The sequence below is a fragment of the Dermacentor albipictus genome, chromosome 1 (genome assembly GCF_038994185.2).
Source record: "Dermacentor albipictus isolate Rhodes 1998 colony chromosome 1, USDA_Dalb.pri_finalv2, whole genome shotgun sequence".
Taxonomy (NCBI): Eukaryota; Metazoa; Arthropoda; class Arachnida; order Ixodida; family Ixodidae; genus Dermacentor; species Dermacentor albipictus.
In genome coordinates this window covers 65,033,244-65,047,894 of record NC_091821.1, presented here as the reverse complement: position 1 = coordinate 65,047,894, position 14,651 = coordinate 65,033,244, and the positions used below count along the sequence as shown (strand labels likewise).

The 14,651-nt window shown below is 43.7% G+C and overlaps 1 protein-coding gene across 1 annotated transcript in view; it reads right to left on the bottom strand.

The window, feature by feature from the left end:
* The window catches only part of LOC135912463 (uncharacterized), a 63,918-nt gene that overhangs the window by 43,892 nt on the left and 5,375 nt on the right, over positions 1-14,651 (bottom strand). Inside the window, exons 3-8 of the mRNA XM_065444908.2 lie at positions 10,673-10,758; positions 9,889-10,082; positions 8,025-8,094; positions 5,424-5,550; positions 2,361-2,558; positions 944-1,117 (exon numbers count right to left, since the gene is read on the bottom strand). Coding sequence (XP_065300980.1) covers positions 944-1,117; positions 2,361-2,558; positions 5,424-5,550; positions 8,025-8,094; positions 9,889-10,082; positions 10,673-10,758 — 849 coding nt within the window. The remainder of the gene's footprint in view (positions 1-943; positions 1,118-2,360; positions 2,559-5,423; positions 5,551-8,024; positions 8,095-9,888; positions 10,083-10,672; positions 10,759-14,651) is intronic.

The following is a 14,651-nucleotide window of genomic DNA, read 5'->3' as shown; positions in this document are numbered from 1 at the left end:
CGAGCTCACTAAAGAAATCGCCCTTCGGTTAGGAGGTACAGTGCTTACTCATGCCCGAACTCGTAGTTCAGCAGTGGATCCCCGCTGCAATGTTACATATATTCGGGTTTCGCGAGAGCAGGAAAGGAAATGGCCACGGCTGGTCAATAGACGTCTGCGCCAGAGGCACAATTAAGGATTTGGCAGAATCGCAACAGTTCGCCCGCTCCGATACGACGTGGAGTACGAGATTGTTAAGTTTCGAAATCTCTTGCGAGGGACGTAAATGAGTGTGGGTGTCTGAGCCGCAAGGGAAGGTGCAATGCGGAAACATGTTTCGAGTAAATAAGCAAGCTACTCACATCCGCCTTTCAGAGTCGCATCTCAGATCGGCTGAACAGCCAGTGAGAGTGCGCTTCCCCTTACGAGATTGCTTACACCTGCGGAAGTTTCCGCTACATTTCGTAGTCGCGTTCTGAAAACAGCAATTTCGTAACTATTTCCAAGTCATTTTCAGACTTTCCGATAAAAGGTGCTCAGTGCTGAGTCTTTCGACCCGATGCAGCCATTGTCATAGACGGAATCCGTGCTGTAGTTGTTCCTTCGATAACGTTACCTTCAGTGTCAAGATGCCCGTAAATATAAACGTTATAACAGCATCTCACATTTTAAACGTCTCGGGCTTTTTCTGAGTGGTCTTTACCCAGGAAAACCAATGCCACTATTTCCATAACGTGCTGCTGCGCGCGTGTGGGAAATATTTGCTCAGAAATTTGCCAACATGTCGTGCCTGTACGATTAGTGTTTGAGAAAAAACGAAGCTTTCCCGTATAAACAGAGTTAATTTTCTAGCTGCACTAGCTAGGGTCGCTGTTTGTGGAGTTGTCACATGTACTCTGCTTAACGATGTGCATTTTTCGACTTCAGCACAACAACCTCTTTCGCGTACACGAAAACAGCAAACCTTGATGGCGCATTCCAGATACTTCATTCGCCTGATGTCTTCCATGGTGGCGTCTCGGTCCCTGTCATCGCCAAATATATCCTCCAGCTCCTCGTACACCTTCTGTTGCACGTCCTGATGCAGACCCAGCAGGTACAGGGTCCAGCTGATTCCAACAGCTGTCGTATCGTGACCCTGTATGTAAAAATCCAGCCGGGAAAGCGCACAACATTAGCGAAGCCTGAGAGCTTTGTAATAGAATGTTATATTTTAGATTTTATTTTTATTTTTGGGATGATCTGGTTTCTTTTATAGTCCTTTTTTACATAGGAAACTGGCGGTTCTCATAATATATATATTGTCAACTAAAAGAAAAATGAAAGGCTTATTTGGGCAAGCACTTGTTGATTTACTTTTGTTTGAGGCAGCATGCTGATAGCGAGGGTACTTTTATTGTAAACTTCAGTTTGGGCCGAAATAAAAACTGCGATATAAATATAGAAGATAAAAATCACAGGATTAAGGTAAAGGATCAGGAGCGACTGAATGGTAAATTTTATTCGTTGTTGGTGGGAAAAGAGGCCACCGATAAGAAGAAAGAAAAGGCGGAGACATTGGTTGTTAGCGTGTGAAAGCCTTGTTCATGCTTTTCTGTGTTTCAGTTGATCGTAGTCTGTCATCTGTATTGTGTATAAGAGTACCAGCTATAGGCGGGTTTGTTCGAATGGTTCGGTCGGAACATATTCACGCGCTCGATGGCACATAAAAGATTAAAAAACCCACAGCTCCGCTGCGCACAATTGGCCGACTAGGTTGGTCAATTCGTGAGCTTACACTCATGAGAAAAAGAAAAATATAATGCCGAAATGAGAGGGATAGCGAAATGGGCGAGAGGACGGAGCGAAAAAAACAAAACAAAGAACGCGAAATACGAAGTGCGACGATTGCATGTGTTGCGAACCCTACAGGGAGGAAAATTACAGCATAAGGAATGAACATTTCAGTATGGGGTATTCGACAGCATTTTATAAAAAAGCTGAAGTTTTTATGGTTTGCCTGTGCCTAGAACGCCTGACTTTAAGTGTTTTTCATCATTGCTTTTCTTCGTCTTCTATCTTGTTTCCCACATACTAACCAAAGAAGTGCAGTGATATTGAAGTTACAGTGTTACGGAGGTTATGTCGCAATACTCTCTGAAACTCTACAATACGTGCACAATCAATGAAAATAAAGTTGGATACTTGCGACAAGAAAAACCGCGAAGCAGTCAGAACGATTCAGATATGAAATGAGGCTTCTACGATCACTCAACCTGAGCCGCTAACGTTCGAACATGCGACAGACCACTTTCGAGAGCTTCCCAGCACCCAGGTAGGAAAATGGTGTGATAAAATGAGATGAGGAATTTCCAGTGCCCAATTTTTGTTTGTACGCTTACCTCAAACGTAAATGTGTCGACTTCCTCTCGTATGTCCTCCTCTGTGAACGACGGGTCCTTGAAATGCTGCGATAGCAGCAGATCCAGGAAGGCCCTTCTACAACCACTAAGGTTCAGGTACTCGTCCTCGCCTGCACCATCGATCTGCTCGGACGCTGCCTGGAGCTCCAGGAGCATTTTCTTCCGGTCCTTGATGACCTGCGGAAAGGACAAAAATTTGTCGCCTCATTTCTGACTCACGAAGTGAAAATGCCAAGCGTTTATTCTATGCTCTGGATGAACGGACGCTATGTTATATGATCCACGTTTCACGCAACTGCATCGTAAATGGCGTGCCGTAATTATCACTTGTAATTATGCGAAGTTCATTCTAGTTTTGTTGCTTCCACTATCTTAATCCTATATTCTTCGCAGTCTGCTGGAGCCACTGGTGCATTTAGAACTTGTTTTACATTATCAGACATTGCTGAGCAGGTATAACACAGCATCCTGACAAGCTAGTTATTCTGTCGCCTGACCGTACAGCTTTGCCTGGATACTTGTTTCATTCCTTCGAGGGCTCGCTTGCGGGGTTTTGCCATCCTATTTCATTTGTCAGTGAGACGAACCAGATAAGCATAAAAGATCACCCCATGAGCGTCATTTCTACCCCCATGTTTACGCTACTACAAAGTCTTTCTGACATATCTTAGATTCACTGACAGTTGTCTTTTCACCACAGGATGCCAAGAGTCTCCTTTAGGGCCTGCCAAACAAGTTACACTGAATGACATAGTTTGATGACCGCGCAGCGCGGTGCTCTTTATTGTATACATTGATCCTCTGCTGCTCTTCTCTGTAAAACCTCAAGATCGACTGCACGCTTGACGTGCTTTTACACTGCTTACGCCTCATGATAAACTATGCACCTTACTTTTTGTATCACCTAAAAAGAACACATATCAAATGAGTGCCCGCACTGCGGCAGAATGGAAGCTTCTGTTGAGTACTGTCTCGTTCAGCGCGCGCAACATAACTTTCAGCAAGAGATATTTCGCAGTCGTTTGAACACTTTAGGTAGATGTCCCTTCTGTGTGCAGAAAGCGCTTGGACCTTGGTCGTGCCCCAGCAAACAGATCTTGGCTTTCGACGTTCTTTGAGGTTTTCTCGTAGACAGTGAATTGATAAATTTCTTGGAAATGACAGTTAACGTGCATTTTTAATTTCCTCCCTCTTCCCATTACATGTTCATGCTTCTGTAGGACGTGTAGTCGTATGCCCTTTCTTATTAATTTCACAGTGATCCACGGCATTGCTTTGTAAGTGTTTTGCCATTTTATTTAGACTCTCAACAGTGTTTTGCATTTCTGTCATGTGTTTTTGTTTTTTCTACCTATGATTTTGGGATAGCTGGCTAAACGTGTGGCCAAACGGTCAATTTTTAACATTTTTAAGAGAAGACCTTGAGTTGTGACCCGGGTTGGAGCAAGCCGCACATTATTTTTAAAGGTGACTTCATATTTTAACACTTCCTAAGCGCCAGTCTTTGAGAAAGGAACAACATTTCAATTCTTTATGCTGAAATTATATTATGTGCCACTAATGACTTTACTATAAAATTTCCCATAGTAAAGTTTTAGAGCATTGTAACAACTATTTCCTAGCATAGTTTGATAATGTTGAAATTTCCTACATTTTTTTTTACAGTGAAGTCAGGTTTTACAATGCAGAAAATAAAGGTATAGCATACAGTTCAAGTGAAGCAATGTCTCGAGCGATTGAACAAGTGATGCTTCCTTGAGTTCCATTTGGTCACAGAATACATGACGTGTATTGCAGAAACTGTAGGCGTAATTTTGTCACTCGAGAAATATCAGATTTCACTGCAGAGAAAATCAAAAACTTCAATAAACCTAGCTCAAACATCTTGACTGTTCCTGTGTATGGAATTAAATTTCCGAAAAAGCCCACTAAAAAAGAACTAAGGAAGCATCAAGTGTTATGTATAGGGTGTTTTTAGCTGCACCAAATTATTAAAAATTGCCTGTGGCAGATAGTCCAATTCTAGCCTTAGATCCAAATTACTCCACGCAGCGGATATTACTTCTACGGGAAATCAAAATGCCTTTTTGAATACTTAACATAATCATGTTAATTATTTTTTTAATTACGTATGTTACGGCACATGTTTCAATCTACGAATTACAGCGGGTGAGTTCGCAAGGAATATCTATTTGCAGAAATTCTCAGGACTGCACCAGTTTTGATATATTAATTTTCAGTGTCCGACGAAACGCAGCGCGTTTCGTCGGACACTGCATAAAATTGCGTTTTCTTTAAAGATCATTGGAACGCCAATTCATTTCGTTGGACACATTGAAAATTATTACCGTGGAATTGGGGGAGTCCTGAGAATTAGTTCGAAGTGGATACGTCTTCCAAACTCACCGGCTCTAATTGGTAGGTTGACATATGTGTCGTAAAGTAATTAATTTAAAAATTATTCAACGTAGTTATAATAATTATTCAATTAGACATTTTGATTACTCGTAGAAGTAATGGCCACCTCGTCGAATAATTTAGATCATGGATTAGCAGTGTGCTATCTACCAGAGGGAATTTTTAAAAATTGATGCAGCTAAAAAAAGAGAGAACACCCTGTATATGAATGCACGAAGAAAGCATATGCATGCAAACCTTTTTCGTTGTGGAAGGAAACATTGAGCAGTGGTTTTAAATCATAAAATCGTTCCTCGGTCACTAATGACCCCTGAGTTGACCGACTAAATGACCAACATATTTCCTGTCGAAGCTGAAATACATTGTCGAAAATATTAATGGTGCGCCGCTGCCAGTTAGCAGGTTCATGTACGAAACACCTAAATGAATTAGCTTTCTTATTATTTTTAAGAAGCCTCGGTCAAAGTGAGGGCGTTGATATTTCCTTTAAACGACGATGACTCCAGAGCTCCAAACCTTAAAGCTTTTTATTCCTGCTCAAATAAACAAAAACTTAATAAAACATTTCTCAGTAATGATTTCCTTAGGCTGAACACACACGCTTGTGATGAATGGTGAACACACCTTTCTCGTGAACGTGTGCACAGTATTCACGCAATTATCAAACTCCACAGAATCGGCAGTGAATCTGTAGGTGAAGTCATTCCAAGTCCAGGGCTTTGTGGCGCGTGAGAACCAAAGCTCACCCAGCCTACAAGAGAATGGAGTGCAGTTTTTTGTTATTTGACATAAGTGGACACGAGATTATGGTGTACAGAATTAAAAAAATATACATGTGCGCGTGCTCCTTACAGATAAATCCACTGTTTGACTCCTGCGTTTCGACATTTACTAAAGGCTACATCTTCAAGGATTTCTGTGTTTCTGATGGCTGTCCTTGGAAGTCCAGCGCACGGAGTTGTGTTGATTTTGGTTTATGCTTTCTCGTTGTATGGGGGGAAGAGAGCTTGCGTAAAGCAAGCAATCGCAACAAATTAGACAGGACCGTAGGAATGTACTTTAAAGATGCTAATTGAATGCGTGCTCAAGTGTGCTGCTCTTCCTGCCGGAACGTCGTGCACCTATTAAGCTGAAAAAGAAATCAATGACTTATATGTTTGAATTCTCTGTAAATGGCTCATTTCCTGTATCGTGTATGCCATATTTAGCACAATGGAGTTCAATAGGCGAGCAGCATTCATTAGGAAAACACCTCATAAATAAATAAGCGTGAATATTGGCGAGTATTTGAATGATTCATCTTGCTTCTCTCTTTCCTTTTCTGACGTCAGACGCATCGGCGAAAGGAGAATACGTTGTCTACCTGGCCTTTAATTGCACCGAAGAAAGGGAAACACTCCTATGTTTAGTAATGTAGAAAGTTGGGCTAGTTGGTTATTAATCATCATACGTTGCTGGTGAAGCTGCGCACTGACACGGACACAGTGAATACACACACTGTCGTCTTTCCTTGTGTGTCTTCACTGTGTCCATGTCAGTGCGCGGCTTCGCCAGCAAGGTATGACGACTCCTATGTTTCTCAATAAGTACACTTCATAACTGACCAGTATTGTAATAAGGCCCTGATACCACTAGCTGTCTGGGGCAGTCGTTTTACCATGTTATCTTACCCAGAGGCTAACGGATGAGAAGAAGTAATCGTCAATTGGAGCGACAAGAAGACACAATGTATTCACTGCGCCCCCGCCCCCCCCCCCCCCCCCCCCAGTTAGTGCCCTTCTAAGGCATTCAAGGTTGTTTGGCTTCCGTAGAGGTAGGCTGACGACAAATTTGCCACTTTTGATAGCCCCTTCAACTTGCGGATTTTTGCGTAAATTATCTGTATAATACCAAAACGTAAGTGCGACATACCAAATAGTGTCGCACCCATGATTGTTGGGAGTGGGCGAAAGACTGGAAGTCAAGCGGAACAAAATTACCGAGACAGACGAAAAAACTGTAATTCCACTTTTCTGTCAATTACTGCGAACATTTCAAAGCAGCAATAACGCGTGTTAGGGGTTGTAGGAGGGCGACACAAATTTCTCAATCAAGCCAGACACGTAGTCTATTCGGAGCACCGGGCAAGGCATCATAACCGTGTTTGGTTTGTCTTTACCAAGTGCTGTCTATGCATGTTGCTGCTTGGCTTTGGTGACCTGAAAAAAACCCGGCGCATTCAGCGTAACATGTCTGATGGATTATTTCCTAGTATAATGCCGCGGTAAACCCAGCTTAGCGCTCTCGGTTTTCTGTGCGGCTGGGTTGAAGCTTTCATGCTGACACATGCGCCTTGTTGATACGAAACAGTTAAAACTCCTTGTATAGCCCTGTTTCGGAGTTTTAACCTTCGTACTCTACTATTTCCTTGGCTGTACAATGTGAGTAGGTGCAATGTTCTGTTGATAAATAAATAAATAAATAAATAAATAAATAAATAAATAAATAAATAATACTAGTGGGAGGAATTTTTGCCTGCCCTGCATACAGCGCATAAAAAGAAAGTCTGCGCCTTTTTTGAAAGCAAGGTCTTTCACAGTGGCCGCAACTGCCTTGCCAGAAGCGCTATATTTACGCAAAATAACGGGAATTATAGAACAACGCTGTCTCACTTTCGTAAGCACAATGGAGGGTCGTTGGACTACGTGAGCCTACTCTCATATTATACACTCACTGTGGACCTTGCGAGTGTGCTTGCGTGGTCTGTTTATGCACGTCTCGACTGCCGCCAGCGTCAGACACTGATGCTTGTATTTTACGTTTTACACACTGACAATACAATGCTCACCTTGCAGCAGGCTTCTCAAGAAAGGTGTGGCGTTTTTATCGCACGCACTTTTAGTGCTACGTTGAGCTGGGTAGAAGATGGAGGGCTCGCTTCTGCGATGGCTTTTGCGGGAATATGTTATCAGCTCAACTGAACAGGCAAGTGTTACTTACTAACCTGCTGAGGTTTTTTACCTCTTTAAACGAAAATGCGATTTTTTAGCATGGAATACTGTGGCAAAATGCACTTCTCTTCGTGTATAGTTCCTCAGTTAATATAAACCAACAACAGCTGAATCAGCAAGCTGTAAGTGATTTCTTCATTTGTCATTTTTCTAACGGTGTGAGAACATGCAAGTAATCTATGGCGACACGTTTGGCGTGCCATAAGGGAATGCTGAAAGAAAGGATCAGACTTACCGCAACACAGCCCGGACGTACTTTGAGTCGGAACATTGCTGGGCCTTGACACATGTGCCCATGGCGGTTTCTGCAGATGTAGGTGCGGCACAAGCATTTCATTTGAAATTTGTATTCTCTGTAATCAAATTTTAATGCTCTGGATCTGCAAATATTGGCGTTGGTTATAAGGCACAGGGGAAATGAAAATGTCAGAAACAAAAAATAAATCTTCATTTAATTGTTTTTCAACATCGCAGCATCTTTCTGTGCATTCCTCGTTCCTTATCTCTTTGACGCAACAAACTTTAAAGCATATTTTTTTTTCACTTGCTGCCTGTCAAGATCACACGACTCCTGGAAAGAGTCAGCTATATCGTGCCAATTCAAATAAATTTAGCAGAAATTTGAGCAGCATCTAGTGGAATGCACTTGCACGCGTGAACTGCTGATGACTGCATGTAGTTTAATGCTTAATGTTTTCTGTTCCTCCGTTGGTCAAATTTTTTAGTGCATTGTAACAAATGCGCACGCAAAACAGAGTGTATTGGCACTCTTTGGCCATACTTCTCCCTTGCGCTTTAAAACTATCCTGTGCTTGTCGTCATTATCATGATAACAGCTGTTTAAAATGTGTGAATGTGTATGAACAAAGCAAAGGCGAAATGTGGAGGGGCTGGCTCCTGTATTTTTCGCATAATGCGTTAAAATACTTGCTACGATAGAACCACAACAAGGTATCCCGGCCACGGCGGCCGCATTTCGGTGGGGCCGAAATGCGAAAACACCCATGTACTTAGATTTAGGTGCATGTTAAAGTACTCCTATGGTTCAAATTTCCGGAGTTCCCCACTACGGCGTGCCTCATAATCAGAAAGTGGTTTTGGCACGTAAACACCATAATTTAACCTCAACTAGTTCCGACAATGTGGATGAACAACATTTTATGGCGGAAATGAAATAGGCCAGAAATTTCGTAATTATGCGGCTATCAATTTTTTTCTTAATCTACTAGAATTAGCAATACCTTCGAATTATAAACGTTAATGTCTGCGCTGAATAATGGCGAACACGTATAAGAAGTCATGACTGAGAAATGCAATAATTTTGTCCCGGCACCGTCCCTAAATCCGATATATGCCATCAGTGGAAGTCGAGTAAGGCCTTGATTTGGGAGAGCTCGTTCATACTTGGTGAGCACGTAGAATGCCACTATTCAGGGATCACGGGGCAGCAAGTAATCTTTCACTACTCAAATTTCTTGACTAAACCTAAAGACAAACACAAATCTGAAGCAAAAGTGTACCAGTATTTTTTTTTCTTGGTAAGTGCATCAGCAAGTGTTCTGTATTACTTAGTGGTGCTGAGACTTTCTCAAATGAGTAATTTAGGTTGTATGTTTCCTACGCTTCTCATTTCTTTTCTTTCAGTTTGTGATCGCGCTTCATCACAGACGCAGTCTAAATCACATAAAGTAGATTATTAGTATAGATTTTGTATGTATGTTGTTTGTTTGCTTTTGTTCGTTTCTGCACACTTTATCAATACACTTTATCTGGTTTTGTTTCATCAGAAATGGTAACTTGTAATCATAATCTTGAGACTAAGCTTTCCTGGGTTGATATAACATGATGATGTTATCCAGCCGTGCGGTATTGCTCGATTACTTGTCGCCAATTTCTTATCTGCTCTGGTTGTCTTGATATGCGAGTCTTGTGACCATTTAGAAGCAGCACCGGAAGGAGTGAAAAAAAAAAGCAGCTGTAAGTCAGTGCTAGTCCAGTGTGTTTGTGTTCTCCTCTCTATGAGCCAGTCTCCTTGGGTTCTCATCAAACAGGCGTCAGTGGCTAATCTGCGCATGCAAGAGCAGCCTTGCGGACCTCACCGCATATGACGTCCAAGGTGCAGCGTGCAACCGAGGGCACGACGTCCACACCATCAGGTCTTCCCACGTGCTGTTTGAGCAAGTCCTTGAACACCACCGAGTGTTCGTTCATGACGGGCAGGAAGTCTTCCAGGATGCGGAAGTGGAACGCGGGCGTCAGCATTCGCCTGCGCGTCTTCCACTTGGCGCCCGTGCTGCAAAGCGGCGAGCATAGTGTCGCATACCCGTCGCACCAGCTCGTGCATGTTCACGTTAACCTTTTTGCTTATCAGAAAACAAAGCATTGACCTGGATCTAATACAACGCGTTAATTTGCCACTTTTTGGAAGTCGGCAGAGAATGGGAGTCTGCAGAGGGAGGCATAGCAGAAAAGGTGACTCAGGTGTTCCGCTGAAAGTTTTGTCTATCAAGTTCTGAATCAGCACATGTCAAGCCTGCGAGTATGAACCTTCCTCAACTCTCGCTCATATTTTGTTCAGTTCGAAAACCTCATTCCATTGCTTTGGCTGTAATTCTACAATCACTTCCATTGTGAACTGCTCAGACCATTGTTCGTGCGAAGAAACAGATCGTCCGAGCAGGCGTGTCGTTCTTCGCCTCTGAAACTCTTTTGCACCCGTTGTCCTTGAATCTGTCGACGCTCTACCTTCGCCGAGGAAATCAATAATATACGGAGGAGCCAAACGGGGATCAGTTAGGCTGTTCCTTTCTTAGTATTCATAAACGTGATAGCAGCAACATTCTGCTAATCGTTAAAGAAGAAGCAATAGTAACAATAATTTACCTTGTCAAGAGGCCTGTTCCCAACCATGGGTGCAGCCATGTGTACTCGATAGATTTCTGCAGCATGGTAGGGCTGCCGAAAATTGCCTGAGGAAGAAGACATGAGCAAGACAAATCAATAGGATGACAGGGTGACCTAGGAGATGACGTGAAGCAATGCGAAGGAGAAACGACTGGACCGGGAATGGACTCATAGTACAAACATACAAACAAAAAAGGGAAGTATTGACAGCGATAGCAAAGTTGAGCGCTCGAACTCCTAGAATGGTGTTAGAAATATACGCGGGTGCGGCATGTTAGCGCGACGTAACACCAGATGCAACTACTGCCGGACAGAAGGAACCGCGCCCTGGAAGCTGGCAAGCGTCTTACAACGCTTGCATGATGAAGAGCTATGGCGACGGCGTGAACGCACCTAGAGTTTTCGTATATAGGCTATCGCAATGAAAGGATCGACGCAGTGATGGCCAACTACAAGCAGCATTTGTGTAAGAGAATTTTTGTGAAAACTGGCCCGTATCCTTGGGGAGTTCATGTAAGTATACTCTAAAAAAGGGTCCAATTTGCTCTTATAGGGAAGCTGAAAGGTTTTCCAGTACAAATGAGTGAATAGCTGTACGTAATGGTTTTCAACCCTCCAAATTCCAATATCGCATCAAAATTGAGCGAAAGAAAGCGCAAACAGCTTTTATTTCAACGAAAAGTGCAGCAGCAGAATGGGGGCAGCTCGCGCGCCTCGTTTCCGCCTGTGATTGGTCGGGCGCCTCTTGACGTCAACAACGGTGTTCGTCCGGACCGACCGCTACCCCGACACATCAAACATGGTGCAAGGTGGTTTGGCGCTGTTGTTTTGCTGACACGGTAATGGTAAATTTCGAGATCTTGCGTTTCTCTGAGGAGTTAGGCGATGCTCCCTACATGTACAAGTCGATTGAAAGGAGCCGGCCTCTCCAAGAAGCAAAAGATGCTGGTAGCAAGCAGTGCTTTCGACACGAACGAAAGCGAAGTGTTAGAATCTCCTCGTGTTAGAAATGCTCTTTGGTGAGGACGTTTTTTGCAAAGCTGCGTTCAGTGATCCAGTGAGTTCGTTTCGGGAGAAACAACAGTACTGTTATGTTCCTGCCTGCGGCCTCGTGGAACGTAAGCGGGGATGCGATTGGCGGTATTTGTGCGCTGCCCCAAAGCTGTCGGGGATCTACATAGATGGTTTACACGCGGGAAAAGTTTTCCGGCTCTTGTAGCACTTGTAGTGACCTTGATCAGCGCGCCATCCGCACGCTACTCCTAACCGGAACCGTAAAGGCGGCGAATTCCGTCAGCTACGTGAGACGGCCGGTTTCTCTCTGTGCGCGAGAGAAGGGGGAGCGCAGCGTCCTGGCGTGCGCTGGATTTCAAACACATGGAAACTTTACAGTTGCACTGCGTTATGATAGCTGCATGTAGGCTGTTTCACAACACACGTGCGAATAGAAAATTAACGGTGGTTTGCGACTAAACCTGCGTCAAGCGTGGGAGATGATAAACATGTACCTTCCATTCAGCGTGCTAACATGAAGGAGCTAGCAGTAAATCAAAATCCAGGTTTGTATGAGTTCGTGTATTCATAAGGTCTTTCAAGACCAGTTACCATCCCTCCTCCCGCACCCGTCCCGTCTTTGTGTATTCGTTACCCCGACCTTTTCGCGCTGCGTTTAGAAAGCCTGCTAGCAGGAAGTCGTACTCTCACTTATTCACGCATTATTGATAAACTCTGGTAGTAATCGTCGTCACGGAAGTGGTCGGAACACAGCGCTATTGTCCTTAAGCGCTTGAAGTTCTTTCGATTCACAGCAGCCTCCCACTTAGCTGAAAGCTTCTTGTCTTGCGGCAATTAATGGAACATCGGAAGATCGTCGCGGCCACTGGTGTTCGTGCAACCGCAGGCTGCACAGAACGCCGGCATGATCGGCCTACCAGTTCAATTGGTGCTGCGCACGTCAACTACCACTCTACATAAACACAAACAAAGGAATGCAGGGTCGAGCGAAGCAGATTAGGACGACGCACGCAGAAATAAGCCCGGTCAGGCATGGTTGCGGAGACTGCGAAGGAACGGAACAACAGTGCTGACGTCCCTACGCCGCGGTTTCCGGTCTCTGCTCGCATCGTCAGCGTCAGCAGCAGCGCGCGGCGCGCGGCGTGGGGCGGAGCTACAGTACAATTTGGACCGACGATTATGTCGCTCCTAAGTGAAAAATCACCCCCAAAAGTTTACCTGCATGATTTATAAGGTTCCCGCATCCGTATATGAGCATCTTATTGAATTCGACAGACTCTTCACCTTCCCTTTAAGCAGAATGTTTAGACATCTTGGCAATCCCCGAATGCATTAAGTCCTATAAAGTGTTTCAAGCAAAATAATTGCACCTGCTGCTCTTATTATGTTTTCATAAAACTGTTAAGGCATTATACCTCTTCAGCGAATTGAACTCAGTAAAAGACCTGCGGAAGATATGACATTATGTAATATTTTTTTGTCTAAGAGCTTCTCCCAACTTTTCCCATGTGCATGTCTTCTTTCATTGCCTCTTACGACTAATGGTGCTATGGGTTTGTTTCCCCGCAGTCAGAGCGACGAGTACTTAAATACATGTATAACCACCAACTGTTCGCATCTCCTTTCACGCATTAACATAAAGCATGCTTTACTCACTATGGAAGACGCAAATGTACCTAAACCTCGTACATTTTAGTACAGTATCAATTAAGCATAGCTGGCCAGCTGGCTTGAAATTTTTTAAGCATTTGCTACTCTTTGTCAGAAGTACCCTTGGAACTGAGTAGCGGAGCTTGTTATCTTCTCAGGCCGCCCCCATACGCCTCATTTGTCAGTATTTATCTTTTAGGGGGTTCGAATTCACGCCTTATTCTTGGTGTTATTTTTACATGAATGAGCGTTGTTTTTTTGCAAACCAAACATCAATTGACTGCAAATAAGCAGTGAAAACTACGGAAAGTGATCCCATTCGGTAAATCAATTTAGTAACATTAAAATGAGCAGGACCAGACTGGCAATACTGCAATGCAAATCTATAGCCCGAGTATGACGCCGTAATACTAGTAGTTAATCGTTTATCCTCTAAATCCCTGCCATTAAAAACAAAGAAAGTAAACAAGGGTGGTTGCTAGGGCTACTTGGTAATTCATATTAAAATCGACGTAGAGCGCAAAGGACAAGTACTGAGAGAGACGACAAACACTGGTCTGACTTCCAACAATATTTTATTGCCGTTACCACGTCATGTGTATATACATATACAAGGGGGGCATGCGCAGAAAATGAAAGGCGGTCACAAGGGGTGTTCTAACAGCAAGTCATTGTACCAAGTACATGGTCACGCGAAAAAAAAAAAGCACAAACTATCACTATCTGTTAAGATACATAACTTCACTTGGGGCCGGCGCGATAGAGAGGACACTAGCGCACGAACGACTTAGTTTTCTGATGAAAACAGCATCCATTATTTCCCGTGTGAGCTGTGAGCTGTGTCTCGCTAAAGCTTCCGTATCTTCAAAGAGAGGCAGTGTTATGATATCATAACACTGTACAAGGCCACTTGGGCATCCATTGCCGGGATTGCGGCTGCGTTGGCTGCGTGCCTCTGTTTGAAGATACGGAAGTTTCAGCGAGACACAGCTCACGCGGGAAATAATAGAAGCAGATTTCATCAGAACATTAGGTAGTTCGTGCGTTAGTGCCCCCTCTGTCGCGCTGACACCTAGTGAAGTCATGTAGCTGAACAGATAGTGATAGTTTTGTGCTTTTTTTCATGTGACCATGCACTTAGTACGATGACTTGCTGTTAGAACACCCGTTGTGAGCGCCTTTCATTTTCTGCGCATGCCGCCTCTTGTATATATACACATGATGTGGCTACGGCAATAACATATTGTTGGAAGTCAGCGCAGTGTTTGCCGTCTCTCTCAGTCCTAGTCCTTCG